The sequence below is a fragment of the Oncorhynchus mykiss genome, chromosome 29 (genome assembly GCF_057628025.1).
Source record: "Oncorhynchus mykiss isolate SJ-2025 chromosome 29, ASM5762802v1, whole genome shotgun sequence".
Classification (NCBI taxonomy): Eukaryota; Metazoa; Chordata; class Actinopteri; order Salmoniformes; family Salmonidae; genus Oncorhynchus; species Oncorhynchus mykiss.
The window spans coordinates 27414476-27431754 of NC_143050.1; the positions used below are offsets into that span (position 1 = coordinate 27414476).

The 17279-nt window shown below is 42.8% G+C and overlaps 1 protein-coding gene across 1 annotated transcript; it reads right to left on the reverse strand.

Annotated features, from left to right (window-relative positions):
• Positions 1 to 3270: 3270 nt before the first annotated feature.
• Positions 3271 to 13182, reverse strand: LOC149970403 (uncharacterized). The gene is made up of 3 exons (XM_090226933.1): positions 12487 to 13182; positions 5448 to 5588; positions 3271 to 4193 (listed from the first exon to the last, which is right to left on the reverse strand). Exons 1-3 carry the CDS (start codon positions 12554 to 12556, stop codon positions 4006 to 4008), a joined length of 399 nt encoding a protein of 132 aa, XP_090083059.1. The 5' UTR covers positions 12557 to 13182; the 3' UTR covers positions 3271 to 4005.
• Between the last annotated feature and the right edge of the window lie 4097 nt (positions 13183 to 17279).

The window sequence follows — 17279 nt, forward strand, 5'->3', positions numbered from 1 at the left end:
TTCTGGGACAAAGGGCAATGCATATGAGGCGATTTGCGCTGTTTGCACTAATTATAAATGCGCAATGAAGTGCGCAAACTGAAAAATCATTATCAATGTATTGGACGCGATAGGTAGTGTCGCCGATATTAAACCGTTTTGTGGCATGAAGAATCACTAAGGCTTTGGTCGATGTGATGACAGTGCTGCATCCGACGGCCTCAGCCTACATGTGTGCGAGTAGACTAACCTAATATTCTACCATCAGTGTCAAAGTACAGTACTATATATTTAATTGCTGGTCCTTTTGTTGTGGCCCCACACTAGGAATATTTATAAAGAAAGACGTGTTGGGAATAGGATCTAAGCCAACTAAACATATTCCATAACTAGGTTTATGATTTGTAGATCAAATGTATTTTCTTTATGATTCACACCCAGACACATAAACAATAAGATTATCTATTTTGTAAACCTCAGAGGCTATCAGACCCAATTCTCTTTTGTTGATATGGAATAGGCTATGGAGGGAAGGCTTCATGCTGCATGTAACTTGTTTAAAAATGACTTGACAGAAGTCAATGTGTATCTACTGATGGTGTTAAATAAGGTTTCCTCGATATTAAGAAAGGTGTCCCGCAGGGGTCAATTCTGGCCCCTGTGCTTTTTACTGTTTACATTAACAATATCGACTTCCACTTGTGTAACCTGCACTTGTATTTAGATGATACTGTTGTGTATGCTATTGGCCCCACGGTTGACCAGGCTCTATCTGACCTACAGTCTGCCTTCATTGTATAACATAAAACTTTATTGACCTGAAATTAGTATTGAATGCAGGTTAAACTAAGTATATGTTGTTCTCTTGAGCACATAACTCTGATGATTTAAGCATATGTACTTTGGATGGTGTCCACATTGATCGTGTCCCTGCTTATCTATGCATCTGGATAGTTGAAAAACTGTCTTTTAAAAATAATATTGATGAGTTAAATGGGCTTCTTCTATAGAAATAGGTGTAGAAGGTGTTAAGGAGCCTTTTGGACCTAGACTTGGGGCTCCGGTGCCAGTTGCCGTGCAGTAGCAGAGAGAACAGTCTATGACAAATGTTTGGGCCTTCCCCTGACATCGCCTTGTATATAGGTCCTGGATGGTAGGAAGCTTGACCCCAGTGATGTATTTGGCCGTACGCACTTGTAACAGTATAACCTTATACCGTCCCCTCGCCCATACCTGGGCGCGAACCAGGCGCGAACGACTGTCTTGTTGTGTTTGTACCATGATAGTTTGTTGGTGATGTGGACACCAAGGAACTTGAAACTCTCAACCTGCTCCCCTACAACCCCGTCGATGTTAATGGGGGCCTGTTCAGCCCTCCTTTTCCTGTAGTCCACGATCAGCTATTTTGTCTTGCTGACATTGAGGAAGAGGTTGTTGTTCTGGCACCACACTGCCATGGCTACCACTGTTGTGTCGTCAGCAAACTGAATGATGCTGTTGGAGTTTTGCCTGGCCATCCAGTCGTGGGTGAACATGGAATACAGGAGGGGACTAAGCACGCACCCCTGAGGGGCCCCGGTGTTGAGGATCAGTGTGGAAGGTGTAATGTTGCCTAACCTTACCACCTGGGGGCGGCCCTTCAGGAAGTCCAGGATCGAGTTGCAGAGGGAGGAGTTTAGTCCAGGGTCCTTATCTCAGTGATGAGCTTTGTGGGCTCTATGGTGTTGAACACTGAGCTGTAGTCAATGTTGACATTCCTATCGGTGCTAGACTATGGCAACATCCTCTATATGAATGAACGCAGCTGCCACTTCATTAAAGCCCTTAGATACAGTTTTTCGTAGTGCACTGCGCTTTATTACGGGCGACAATTTTAGTACTCATCACGGCATTCTCTACCAGAAAGTTCGGTGGCTGTCTTTTTTTTGTGTAATTTTTTATTTAACCAGGTAAGCCAGAACAAGTTCTCATTTACAACTACGACCTGGCCAAGATAAAGCAAAGCTGTGAGACACAAACAACAACACACACATGGAATAAACAAACGTACAGTCAATAACACAATAGAAAAAAGTATATATACAGTGCGTGCAAATGGCATGAGGGGGTAAGGCAATAAATAGGCCATTTGATGTCACATATGTTGATACATTGGGATGTTTTCATTTATAAATCACTTTTCCAAAAGGGCTCCGTACAATTCCATTGTACCTAACATCTTTACTACATTTTAGACATGCCAGTTACCACACCTGGTCTTAGAGATGGCTAACTGTGGAAATTCCTTTGGTCTCTACTGAGTTAGGTAAATAAGTGTTTAGTTTTCTTGCATCTTATTTGTGGAACAATCTTCAACATTTTCTTACATTTTATATATTTTGGCAATTGAAGACCTGATTGAAGACCTTATTACTGATGAATATGGGGGATCCATAATAAATACAATGTGTTATTTTTTTATGACCATGTTTTTCTTTCTGCTTGCCTTTTGTATTTATATTTTGATGTGTGTATTTCCTGTAATTTCGGGCTCACTGTAATATAGACCTTGGTCTCAGTATGATAAAAGCCTGATAAAAGCTTGAATAAATAAATAAAAACGATAGTTGCCTAATAAATCAGACTGTGATAAGAACGCTAGCACGCTGATCAGACTTTGTCACTATTCTGGCGGCAGTATGCCTACTGGTTATGCGTTACGCCAGTAACCGAAAGTTTGCTAGATCGAATCCCCGAGCTGTAATGATAAAAAATCTGTCGTTCTGCCTCTGAGCAAGGCAGTTAACCAACTATTCCCCGGTAGGCTATCATTGTAAATAATAATTTGTTCTTCACTGACTGGCCTTGTTAAGTAAAGGTACAATTCCTACCAGAAATGCATCAGCTGTCATAAAATCAACACAATACTTTATTTTTCGTGCACAGAAAACGCCTTTTCCCACGTGATATATTTCTCATGATTGTGTATGAACTTCCTAACTCCCTCACAGAAGACATCTAGTGCCCAGAGGATGTAAAGACATCCTAACTTGGACGTAACTGCTCTGAGATGGAAGCATAGAACAACACAAGTCTCACAAAAAAAAGGTGATGGTTTTTCTGGGATTAATTGTAGGTTACTTACCTTGCCATGTAAAGAGTAACTTTTCAGTCTTCTTTTTAGTCTCTCTGTGGGCATCTTCATCTCAGTTGCATGAATGATTTAGACCAATGTTTTAGATAGCATTTATACCATGGTTACTAATGAACAATATATAAGTGTGTATGTTATAGTACAGGATAGAGAACATGGTATGACTAAGTATTTTAATACACTATTTCACAACATTACATGCTTTCACTGTACTATTATTTTGTACATTTTTACAATCTGAAATAAAAGCAACATGCAGCGTGCATCTCCAAGGAAACGGAATAAACAATACAGGTTTACGTTGAACCTTATTTTACTGTATTATCTAGGGTTTAACCCTGAATAAACATAACCCACATAAGTTAAGATTTACGCTTTACAAGCAACTGAAGCAGTACTGATGATTAGGACTAAGATGGTATCAATTTGAATAAATACAGAATGTCACAGCTGCCAATTAATCCCCCAGATCACTCATTCCAATGCTATTCAAACCATATAACTAACAACCTTGCTTTTCCTTTTCTTCGATACCCATCCGCCTGTGTGATGATTTGTTAATGAACATTACTCTCTGGGACACTTCCTAAACTCAATGACTGTGTAAAATCATCGTTATAATGGATTATGAGAAAACCTTGGCTTAGTTATTTGCCTTTCTATTCTGACATTGGGATAAGGAGTCCAGTGTAAAGTCATTGTCACAAAAGCTGCTATTGCACATTGCTCTGATGTATGTGTTGTACAACCCTCCTCTCAGACTCTTAACATGTGGAGCTGAGAAGAGACACTGAGAATTAGCAATGTAAAGTGTCATTCATAGATGGTTTATCCCGAGTTCCATATTTGTATTTGATCGATTGTTGAGTCCCTGTACAAGTTGTGACCTCATATCACAACCACAACCTCAGCAGCAGCAGGCTTGCCAGGGCGCAGATGTAATGCAATATGATTGCTCGACAGCAGGGGGTACTGTTACATAGGTCTGAGGCGCAGCAGTGGATGCGCACTCCAGGCAGCTCATGTTGCTGGCAGTGTCTTGACGTGGCACATCCACTGGTCAGGACAATTCCCAGGGCCGCTGAAATGACAGGAAGTCAGAGAAGAGTGACAAGTAGATGGCGAGGTCATCAGGAAGGAGGCAAAAGAAGCAAAGAATGCCAGTGTATTCATGTGTGTTTTGAAGTCCTTGAGTGCCAAAGGAGTGCAGAGAGGGATGCTGTCATAGAATGGAATTACATCATCAGATCTCTCCATTTTCCATGTGATAAACTGTGTTTACTGATTGAATGTAATGGTTGCTTAGGAGGACACATCGTATGTGTACAATAGATTGAAAAATATGCATGTCTGTAAGTCAGAGATAAAAAGTTCAACCTTGGCCGTTGATTGAAAGTTGTTATTGTACAACTACATAAGGGCATCCAGCCAAGCCATCAAACACTCCATAAAATTTGGTACGTAAACCTTCTACAACCCTTGAGAAAAAACACCCACATCAATGCTCTCTTTAAGTCAGAGCAGACCACTTTTGTCTAACAAGAGCCATAAATCCCCCGTCAGTCTTAAGAAAGTGACCGCTGGGCGGTGGATACAGTCCAGGTGGGGAACAGCCGCATCAGACAAATCTCCCAGCTGGGGACAAAGCGAGGGGAGTGGGACGCTAAGCTGGTTATGAAATAGCAGCCGCCGGACCAGTCGGAGTTGTGCCCATGGGATTAAAGTGAAGAACAGTTCTAGATGATCCCCAAGATGCTGTTTAAAGGGATCCTGCATCCCGTCTTAGCATTCATTGACCCCATTATTTCTCTGAACCAATAGAAAACAGTGCCACATCAGCCCTTTACGTGAGTGGCTCCATCAGCTGTCAACAGCAGAACAGCTGGATCTTACATGCATGGATGTCAGCAGATCTCCATCAAGTATTTAATATTATGTATGTCAGTACGTCGTCTCTATGTTGATTTTACTTGCAGGAGTGACTGACCGTTATTTACAAATTTGGTGTAATAAAGCCCTCGTTGTAGCTATGTAGCAAGATGCCATGGAATCTTCACATCGAGATAAGATCTTGCCCTTTTGTCGTACAATAGTATGGCTAAAGAGTGCAGAGGAGAGGTTTGGGGATTTCTTCCTGTTTAATCTACATGTTCTGCACAATGAGGGTCAATAGACTTTCTACATATTGACATTACAGGGTTCTTTCACACAAACACATTAATTAACAGACAGAGAAGACTGTGAAGGAGAAAGTCTATGGAAGGGAGGGACTGGAGATGAAGACAGGCATTGATTGAGACAGTCATCAGTTCAGGAACATGAGAAACAAACTCACTGCTCTCTGTCTTGATGCAGAAGCGGTGCTTGAAGCCCTTGTGTGAGTGTGTGCAGGTGAGGACCTCTGGGTTGGTGCAGCCAATGTCCACGTACCTCTGGCCCTGGATGATGTTACAGCCATAGCACTGCAACCCATTGACTAGGGAGGAGAGAGGGGAGACGTATCACTTTGTCAGTGTGCACTGGTAGATATGTAAACTTATTAGTGTGCACCAGTAGACATGTCAAATTGTTAGTGTGAACCTGTGATGTTACAGAAATAGCAGTGCAATCCATGGACTAGAGAGGAGAGGGGACATCTCATCTTATTAGTGTGCGCCACCAGATATGTCAACTTATTAGCGTGCACCCTATGGGATATTGCAGCCATAGTACTGCAGCAGCATGGACTACACAGGAGCGAGGAGATGTCAAAGTTGCTTTGAAGCAATGGGACTGACATCTCAAAAAAGCTATTATGTATTCTTTGTTTTCTTATGTTTGCCAATATTCCCTACTTACAAAAAACATTAGGAACAAAGGGGCAACAGATAATTCATTTGCTTTTACTATAAAAGCATCTACATCTGCAATGCCTTTTATGCTCGCTTCAAGGCAAGCAACACTGAAGCCTGCACGAGACGACCAGCTGTTCTGGATGACTGTGTGATAACGCTCTCGGTAGCAGATGTGAACAAAACCTTTAAACAGATCAACATTCACAAAGCCGCTGGGCCAGACAGATTACCAGGATGTGTACTCAAAGCATGCGTGGACCAATTGTCAAGTGTCTTCACTGACATTTTCAACCTCTCCCTGACCGAGTCTGTAATACCAACATGTTTCAAGCAGACCGCCATAGTCCCTGTGCCCAAGGAAGCGAAGGGAACCTGCCTAAATTATTACTGCCCTGTGGCACTCACGTCTGTAGCCATGAAGTGCTTTTAAAGGCTCACATCAACAACATCCTCCCGGACACCCTAGACCCACTCCAATTCGCATACCGCCCCAACAGATCCACAGATGACACAATCTCAATCGCACTCCACACTGCCCTTTCTCACCTGGACAAAAGGAACACCTATGTGAGAATGCTGTTCATTGACTACAGCTCAGCGTTCATCACTATAGTGCCCACGAAGCTCATCACTAAGCTAAGGACTCTGGGACTAAACACCTTCCTCTGCAACTGGATCCTGGACTTCCTGACGGGCCGCCCCCAGGTGGTAAGAGTAGGCAACAACACGTCTGAAACGCTGATCCATAACACTGGGGCCCCTCAGTGGTGTGGACTTAGTCCCCTCCTGTATTCCCTGTTCACCCATGACTGCGCGGCCAAACACGACTCCAACACCATCATTAAGTTTGCTGACGACACAACAGTGGTAGGTAGGCCTGATCACCGACAATAATGAGACGGCATATAGGGAGGAGGTCAGAGAACTGTCAGTGTGGTGTCAGGACAACAACCTCTCCATCAATGTGAGCAATACAAAAGAGCTGATCGTGGACTACAGGAAAAGGCGAGCCGAACAGGCCCCCATTAACATCGACGGGGCTGTAGTGAAGTGGGTCGAGAGTTTCAAGTTCCTTGGTGTCCACATCACCAATGAACTATCATTGTCCAGGCATACCAAGACAGTCGTAAAGAGGGCACGACAAAACCTTTTCCCCCTCAGGAGACTGAAAAGATTTGGCATGGGTCCCCAGATCCTCAAAAGGTTCTACAGCTGCACCATCAAGATCATCCTGACTGATTGCATCACCGCCTGGTATGGCAACTGCTCGGCATCTGACCATGAGGCGCTACAGAGGGTAGTGCAAACGGCCCAGTACATCACTGGGGCTAATCCTCCTGCCATCCAGGACCTACAGTTGAAGTCAGAAGTTTACATACACCTAAATGCATTTAAACTCAGTTTTTCACAATTCCTGACATTAAATCCTAGTAAAAATTCCTTGTCTTAGGTCAGTTAAGATCACCACTTTATTATAAAAATGTGAAATGTCAGAATAATATTAGAGAGAATGATTTAATTCTGATTTTATTTCTTTCATCACATTCCCAGTGGGTCAGAAGTTTACATACACTCAATTAGTATTTGGTAGTATTGCCTTTAAATTGTTTAACTTAGGTCAAACGTTTCGGGTAGCCTTCCACAAGCTTCCCACAATAAGTTGGGTGAATTTTTGCCGATTCCTCCTGACAGAGTTGGTGTAACTGAGTCAGGTTTTTAGGCCTCCTTGCTCGCACATGCTTTTTCAGTTCTGCCCACAACTTTTCTATAGGATTGAGGTCAGGGCTTTGTGATGGCCACTCCAATACCTTGACTTTGTTGTCCTTAAGCCATTTTGCACAGCTTTGGAAGTATGTTTGGGGTCATTGTCCGTTTGGAAGACCCATTTGCGACCAAGCTTTAACTGATGTCTTGAGATGTTGCTTCAATATATCCACATGATTTTCCTTCCTCATGAAGCCATCTATTTTGTGAAGTGCACAATTTTGTGATTTTGTGATGCTGCCACCCCCGTGCTTCACGGTTGGGATGGTGTTCTTTGGCTTGCAAGCCTCCCCCTTTTTCCTCCAAACATAACGATGGTCATTATGGCCAAACAGTTCTATTTTTGTTTCATCAGACCAGAGGACATTTCTCCAAAAAGTACGATTTTTGTCCCCATGTGCAATTGCAAACCGTAGTCTGGCTTTTTTTGGGGGGCAGTGGCTTCTTCCTTGCTGAGCAGTCTTTCAGGTTACATCGATATAGTACTTGTTTTACTATGGATATAGATACTTTTGTACCTATTTCCTCCAGCATCTTCATAAAGTCCTTTGCTGTTGTTCTGGGATTGATTTTCACTTTTCGCACCAAAGTACGTTCATCTCTAGGAGACAGAACGCGTCTCCTTCCTGTGCGGTATGACGGCTGTGTGGTCCCATGGTGTTTATGCTTGCATACTATTGTTTGTACAGATGAACGTGGTACCTTCAGGTGTTTGGAAATTGCTCCCAATGATGAACCAGACTTGTGGAGGTCTATAATTTTTTTTCTGAGTTCTTGGCTGATTTCTTTTGATTTTCCCATGAGGTCAAGCAAAGAGTTTCAAGGTAGGCCTTGAAATACATCCACAGGTACACCTCCAATTGACTCAAATGATGTCAATTAGCCTATCAGAAACTTCTAAAGCCACAACATAATTTTCTGGAACTTTCCAAGCTGTTTAAAGGCACAGTCAACTTAGTATATGTAAACATTTGACCCACTGAAATTGTGTTACAGTGAATTATATGTGAAATAATCTGTCTGTAAACAATTGTTGAAAAATTACTTGTGTCATGCACAAAGTAGATGTTCGAACCGACTTGCCAAAACTATAGTTTGTTAACAAGAAATGTGTGGAGTGGTTGGAAAAACTCGTTTTAATGACTCCAACCTAGGTGTATGTAAACTTCCATCTTCAACTGTATATAATAGGCGGTGTCAGAGGAATGCCCAGAAAATTGTCAGAGACTCCAGTCACCCAAGTTATAGACTGTTTTCTCTGCTACTGCACGGCAAGCGGTACCGGAGCACCAAGTCCACGACCAAAAGGCTCCTCAACAGCTTCTACCCCCAAGCCATAAGACTGCTGAACAATTCATAAAAATCGACACCGGACAATTTACATTGACCCCTCTTATACACTGCTACTACTCGCTGTTTGTTTGTTACCAATGCATAGTCACTTCGCCCCCTGTACCCCTGCAAACTTACTCGGTACCGGTGCCCCCTGTATATAGCCTCGTTATTGTTATTCTTATTGTGTTACTTTTTAATAATACTTTTTTATTTTAGCCTACTTGGTAAATATTTTCTTCTTCTTGAACTGCATTGTTGGTTAAGGTCTTGTAAGTAAGTATTTCACGGTAAGGTCTACACTTGTTGTATTCAGCATTTCACGGTAAGGTCTACACTTGTTGTATTCAGCATTTCACGGTAAGGTCTACACTTGTTGTATTCAGCATTTCACGGTAAGGTCTACACTTGTTGCATTCAGCATTTCACGGTAAGGTCTACACTTGTTGTATTCAGCATTTCACGGTAAGGTCTACACTTGTTGTATTCGGCGCATATGGCAAATACAGTTTGATTTGATTTGATCTATTGTTTGACTTTGTCTGAAGCCATAGCTTATTGCTGGGGGTAAATGATGCCATGGAGAGCCACCCACTCTGTCTTAGGCCGTCATTGTAAATAAGAATTAGCTCTTAACTGACTTGCCTAGTTAAATAAAGTTTCAATAACTGTATAAATATATTTAGACCGTTGCCCTGTAAAACCTCACACTTTGTTATGTGATATCAATACTGAGTGAAGAAAGAGCTCCTCAAAAGTCAATGTCTAAATTGCTCTGATCTCTTGCTGGGATGGTGTTCTCTGTCAGTCATATTGGAGTCTGTCTCGTTCTCATGTTGACAGTGACACCTCACAGGCTTGTACTTAACCATGACTCACCCTTAGTAGCCAATGCTATATCCCGAGTTGTCTGTCTGTTCGGTAAGCTTGTGATCTCACAGTAAAGCCCTGTCTCCGTCTGGCCCCAGAGTAGTAGAAACAGACACCCATGACCATAGAATTACATAGAATGAATCTCTATGCTGATGACCAATATTAACTACACCCAGTTCACACCCACTTCACATCTGAACTGTTTTGATAGGGTGTTTCTTTTTCTATGAATCAGCTATGAAAGTAAACAAAAATATAGCAATGAATGTCAGGTTATGTAACTCAGGTCCATGATAGAGAACATCACGAGGAGTTTACAAACGTACAAAATACCCATCCCTGGATCATGCCTACCGATCACTACCCTATTGAGTTAATGAGTTCATTTCCCTCCCATCACCCAGTCTCAACTCCTAAATGGCCTGACTTACTTTCAAGTGAGTGTCGTGCAGCTTAGTGATACAAATCCATTAGGCCTAAGGGGATTGTTCATGAGACTGGACCTTCGTACACCTGTATTTGGCCTACAGAATCCCGTGCACAAGGTGGGAGATCAGCTTTGCCTGACAGCAATCCTCTCTCTTTATCAGCATCCGCTCATCTAGTGCTGCTTAGAGCTGGGCCAGGAAGGTAATGCTGGCCTGAGTCTCTGTTAAATAGCCAACCAAAAGCTTTCAGAGGCAAACTAATCTCCGCCAAATGCTCTTACAAAAATCACTCTAGAAATCTGCTGAAATCAATGTAAAGCCTCAGCGGGACAGATAACACATGCCAGCCTTCAGGGAACATGTAATATTATGCTAGTGCGGAGAAAGCACTCATATGAAGCTACAGTATACAGCCTATCCACAGGATATATGTGACAGGGATGAGAGTGAATAGCAGTAGAATACTCAATGGCTGTTGGCTGCCAATCTGATTGGTTGTTGTTTTTCTCGTACTCATTAAACATTGAAAAGGCCCCCCCTCTGCGGTCATCTATCACATTAATGAAGGAATTGGGCAAAATATGGAACATTAACTCTAGATTCATTGGTCGATTTTGATATTATTTGAGAGAACCCAGGTCCAGTTTGAGAGGCTGATGGAATACGAACACATCTATTCTGCTGGATGGTACATCACCAATGTAAACATCTCTGTTTACTGTCAAATATGTAGAGTATATCATTTTTATCTACACAGTATACCAAACCATGTTGTCACTTGACTCTGCCTAAGTACGCTATGCTATTGCACTAGAAATGATCACATCAAATGAGCTTCCTTTGCATCTTGTCGTACTATCATAACATCATGCTCTTTCTATTGAGATTCATCTGCTTTCTGTGGAAACACCCCAGTATTGTTCATTTAAAACAATTACTGCAGGGATATCAGAAGTGGCATGTCCATCATTTATGATGACATGAAAAAAGTTGAATATGATAGATTAGTTGATGTGTGTCACAATGTTCCTGAAATACTGTTGATTGCGTGGGAATATAGCAAAATCTGCTTTAGTAATCTTATGACGTTTGGGAATATAATTTATGTCCAGCATGTAGACCACTTCATTGAGCCATGTGGGCAGTGTATCTATTGATATAAATACTGAACCAGTAATCTGTCCAAGAGCTTACTGGACCCTCAGTTTCATCCATAAAGGGATCAAATGTGCATTTATCATTAAGTTATTATAAGAGTGAGAGAAATATGAAAAAAATAAAAAATAATAGCTGAACATCAGTGAACCTATTTTTTCTTTTTTCGTCCCTAGTAAGACAAGGACATTCAGTAGTTTAAAGTCAAAACAAGTCAAGTCAATTGTTATTATGTCCCTAGGGAAATTTAGTTTGAAACCTTTGGTTATAGTCCCATTGTACGGTTTATGGATTTCCCCCCATGGCAATTGTTTGCATCACAAAAGTGACCATATGGTGTCCATTCATTATTTTACACACACACACACACACACACACACACACACACACACACACACACACACACACACACACACACACACACACACACACACACACACACACACACAGTCGTGTACAGCTAACCTTGTGGGGGACACACAATTCAGTCCCATTCAAAATAAAAAATTTCCTAACCCCTAACCCTAAACCTAACTCTAACCTGTACTCTTACCCTAACCCCGACACTAACCTTAACCCAAAAACGTCATCTTAACCTTAACCGTAACCCTAAACCTAATGCTAGCTCCTAACCCTAGCTCCTAACCCTTAACCTAATTCTAACACCAATTCTAACCCTAACACTAATTCTAACCATAACCCTAAACCCACTAAAAATAGCATTTGACCTTGTGGGGACTAACAAAATGTCCCCAGTTGGTAAAATGTTTGTCTGTTTACTACTCTTGTGGGGACATCTGGTCACACACACACACACACACACACACACACATACACACACACACACACACACACACACACACACACACACACACACACACACACACACACACACACACACACACACACACACACACACACACACACACACACACACACACACACACACACACACGCACACACCTGACCTCAGTATGCCTATACTCACCTTGTGAGATGCAGAAAGCGGATATCAAACTAAATCCAAGCCCATACACCAGCCAAGTACGTAAAGTCATGGATGCAGAACAGGTGACAGTCAACAGTCAATAGTCAGGGCTGGGAAACCGTACTCATCCAATATTCCACTGGGAAAGGAAGAGTAGAGATCCACTCCACAGCCTTCACAGCGCAACACTCCGGCTGATAGAAACACACACGCTCACACACACCCTCACTCACTGAGAGAGAGGAGCCAGTGGGAGCCCAGTCAGCCAGGCAGTCAGGCAGAGGGGGGAGGAAAATAGATGAGTGAAGGAACTAAATAAATTACTCTTCTTCAGTTGTCTGTGCACATCCAGGGCACGAGAAGCAACAGCCAGATGCTTGTTGTTGTTGTAGTTAGTGTGGCTCAGTGGAGGGCTGTATCTACACCTCTAATTCCTCTCCCTGGCTCACCTCCTTTTGTGAAGAAAAAAATCAGAAGAAAAACCCTTCTCTTCTTGTTGCAGCGACAGTGGAGGGTGAAAAACGATAGCAATTCAGTAAAAAGCAGGATTAATTCCTGATTGATAATCCATGGCTTTTAATAATAGTGCTATAACGGTTCACACTAGTGGTGTGTAGGGGCCGGGCCAGTGTGTGACTATTTATCCACAAACTCTTCAGGTTCTCTCCTCAGTCTATGACTCTGTGTTTGGTCTGTGGAGAAATTCTATCTAATCATGAATTAAATAGTAAATCCTTTCTTAGAGACTGTAATGCTGGGGATAAGGAAGGCTTTGCAGTAAGCTCCCGTTCTCTCCCCACCCAAAGCAACATATGGTCTGGCTTGATAGATGACTGCCAGCGATGCTGTCACTCATATTGAGACATATTTACAGTGCGACGTACAGTGAGGGGTAGATTTTCACATCAACGGTTTATTTACAAAAACAAAGCCTAATTGGAGAAAAACCTGCCTCTGTCCTGTGTAGTAGAATCTTGGTGTGTGTGTCCATCTCTGTGTCTGGGTGTGGGTTGATCTGTAGTCTTTTAAGTGCCTCTATGTGTGTCAGTGTGTAAGTCTCTGAGTATGTCTTCTGTGTGAGGCATATGCTGAGACAGAATCATGTGGCGATCTCACGGAGGTTGGAAGGAAATAGCCTGCGTCTGAACTCTGAACTTCCCATCATCAATATTCCCCTCATATGTGTGCTGTGTGAAATCAAGAGACACTTCCCAGCCGAAAGCCACTTATCTGTCAGTAGATAAGGCCCCCATGTTGACCTCTGCCAGGTCTTTACCGAGCTGAGATAGAAGACTACAGTGTGTTTATCAAAACAATTGAGTATTTTTCTGATATAAATCCAAGGGTGATGAATACACAAGGCATGTAAACATTTATATATTTTTCACAAATAATACTGTGCTAAACCCCAATCAATCACTCCATATAAAAATTATAAAATGCAGTTCAGATTTGCACATCTCATTTCTTATCTCTACCCTGTCTCTTTTCTCCCTGTTAGTCAGTCCCTGGGAATTTGCATTGCGGTGAACTGATTGAGCCTTTGAGTGATAAAGCTATAGAGAGCCGAGCGGGAAAAGGGGTCCAGTAGTCCCACGGTGATGAAAGCAAGTCTCCCAAGCAGCTCCTGACTTATCTTATGGCACACAATGGCCCCTTTAAATTCCCTTAAGTCCCCGAGGGAAGCCGAGCGGGAGTGACAGAAATAGAGAGTGCTGGCTGTCATGAATTTGCAATTAAAAAAGACACGAGAGAGAGAGAGAGAGGGACAGAGAGAGACAGAGAGAGACAGAGAGAGAGAGAGGACGAGGAGTGTGCCTGGCAGCGGCAGGCGGTCAAAAGAAACAACAGAAGTGAGACTAAGGACATAAAGCATGAAAAGTTAATTCTGCTCTCAGGTTTTAATTCTGGGCATCTGTAGTCTAGCATATCCCAGAGAAGATGAGAAAAGATGGGGCTGAAATGCCCATTAAATCTCACATATTAAAAGTACAATGGGACTAATACATTTGAATCAAAACAGTGTATGCATTGCATGTAGCCTACAGCCTATTGAGGGTGGTAGTAAGTTTGGGTGACAGTGAATCCCCAGATAGTTTCGCTGGTGGGAGAAATCCTCTCGGGTCTGTCTCTTTAATGTCCTCTAGGGACAGTTTTTGCGCTTAATTGTCACATGTGCCATGATGATCGCCTTAATGCTGGCACTAGCTGTGAGATTAACGGCTGGTGGCTTGAAGGGAAACTGCCTTTTAATGCTGGAATATCAAGCAATTGAAAGTTTTAACCAGATGTATGTGCCTCTGCAGTTTTTGCACTAAAGGGGCATCAAATCTAAATTATCCTTATGCAGCAAAGAGAACATTTCAGCAAAGGGCTTAGCTTCCTTCAGATGTGGAAATTCAAGCAGTTCTGAATTTGGCTTTAATGCACATTAAATGATTCAGTGCATTGAAAATATGAATGGACTAGACTTTGGCTAATGAAACATGCATAGAGTTTCAGATCTATTGTGAGGGTTAGAATGTTGTCAATGCTACAGCTACACTCTTATACTATAGCCCTACACCATGGTAAGCCATGATGTCCAAAATCTGGGGGGATGGGAAGACCAGGGAAACCACAGGGTCAACATAGTTACATGTGTTCTCAAGCATATCTTCACTGCGCCTCACAGCATCTTATTGGGCCATGGGAGGTTGAGAGGCAAGGCCCAATCACAGCCCAGATATCTTGTGCTTGGCCGCATTTTTGCCCAGGGGCCTGGGGGTGAAGCCTGGGGACCTCTCACCATCTGTCCTCACTTGGGGTGGCACTTTCACGTTCACAGTGCCATGCCAGACAAAGGGCTGGGGACCAAACCATCCCCCCGCGAGCCACCCTCTTCATCACCCACTAATGCATGCTGCACATTGGCGTAGTAGTGTTCGTGATAGTAAGTGGATGTCATGGCTCAATGCATGGGGCTGGTACCAAGGGACCAGAGAGAGTGTATCTTATGTTGCATACACTGTTGGGGGAGGGCCATTCCCAAAATGAAAGTTAGTCAGACAAAGATATCCAGACACTCTTGACTATCTTGAAGGGATCTCTCTTATCATCACATTGGTTTTCATTTTTCTTGGGATGCAAATCCAACAGAGCATTCTTTGTCATTACACTCACAACCCTTGATTTTCTTGCAAGTAACTGGATTAAGATTTTGGGACGAACCGTCCCCTTGGTGGATTGTTCCTGGCATGAAACGTCCATACCAGTGTCTGATGCCTTGCCAGTAAACACTCCTGTCTGATTCGCCAACAAGCATGGCTCTCGATGCTAATTGGATGGACGTCTATTTTTAAAAAGGTTAGATGAGCGCAAGGCCTGGTTTTTAAATAATTAAATTTGACACAGATACGGCCGAAGAATGTTGAACCGGTACTCCCATTTCCAGCCTTAGTATTAGCATCAGATATTATTAATTTAAACTCTCCTTACAGTACAGTCAACATCTGCATCACACATTATCTGGGTACATATTCATTTTTTTTTTTTTTTTTAAACAACCAGAGTCATGTTGACATCGGTCTTCTTAATGACTTTCATGAAATGCACATCTGCTGGCTGACTGCTTCGTGAACAACAAGCCACATCCAAGCTATACTAATGCTGCAATCTATCTCCAGTATCAGTCAGCAGCATATGTAGTTTCCTAATGTACAGTTATAAATATAAGTGTTTAAGTGACTGATAAGGCAACCTAAATGCAAAAATTAATTATCATTGCTTTTAAATGTCAGATACTCTTCTTGTAAGTCCCTCAAGCTTTGGGCATCTGCTCAAGCTTAGCCTAGTATGCATACTGTGGTGATAATTCTGTTCATGTATGTCAAATATGGATCCTATCAGGCTAAGTCAATGGGTATAACAGAGGTGAAGCTTTACACAACAGAGCTGTAGCAATAAGACTATGCTGCATCCTCCCAGACATAGCCTGCATGACACACAGGAGCATGACAACTCTAGCTAATGAATGCACTTTATAATACAAATATAAGAACAACAGGGTGGCGAATGAAGGCAGGAATTTCATGACATGTTTTTGAGACAGCGCTGGAGTTACAGACAGTGAATGGAGATTGTGACTTAAAGAGGTTGGCTTTTGGCTTTGGTGGTGGTGGAGCTAACGCAAAGACATGCTGTGGGTGTCAGTCTGCCAAACGCCCTCGGGCAAACCCAGAAATGATGCGCCCCCTGACAGTTGCACATGCTAATCCCCCGGGCTTTATCTCCTAAACCACCTGTAAGAACAAAAGCTGATCTTATAGAGGTGGGGAAAATAGATCCACCTTAGTGTGTGAGTCATTACTAAGGTAAGGACCCTGGGCTTAAACACCTCCCTCTGCAACTGGATCCTGGACATCCTGACAGGCCGCGCCCAGATGGTGAGGGTAGGCAACAACACATCCTCCACGCTGACCCTCAACAAGGAGGCCCCTCACGGATGTGTGCTTAGTCGCCTCCAGTACTCCCTGTTCACCCACGACTCCAACACGATCATTAAGTTTTCTGATGATGCGACAGTGGTAGGATTGATCACAGATGATGATGAGATAGCCTACCGGGAGGAGGTCAGAGACCTGGCTGTGTGGTGCCAGGACAACAACCTCGCAAAACGTCAGCAAGACAACGGAGCTGATCATGGACTACAGGAAATGGGCCAAGCACGCCCCATTTACATTGACAGGGTTGTAGTGGAGCGGGTTGAGATCTTCAAGTTCCTTGGTGTCCACATCACTAAGGACCTATCATGG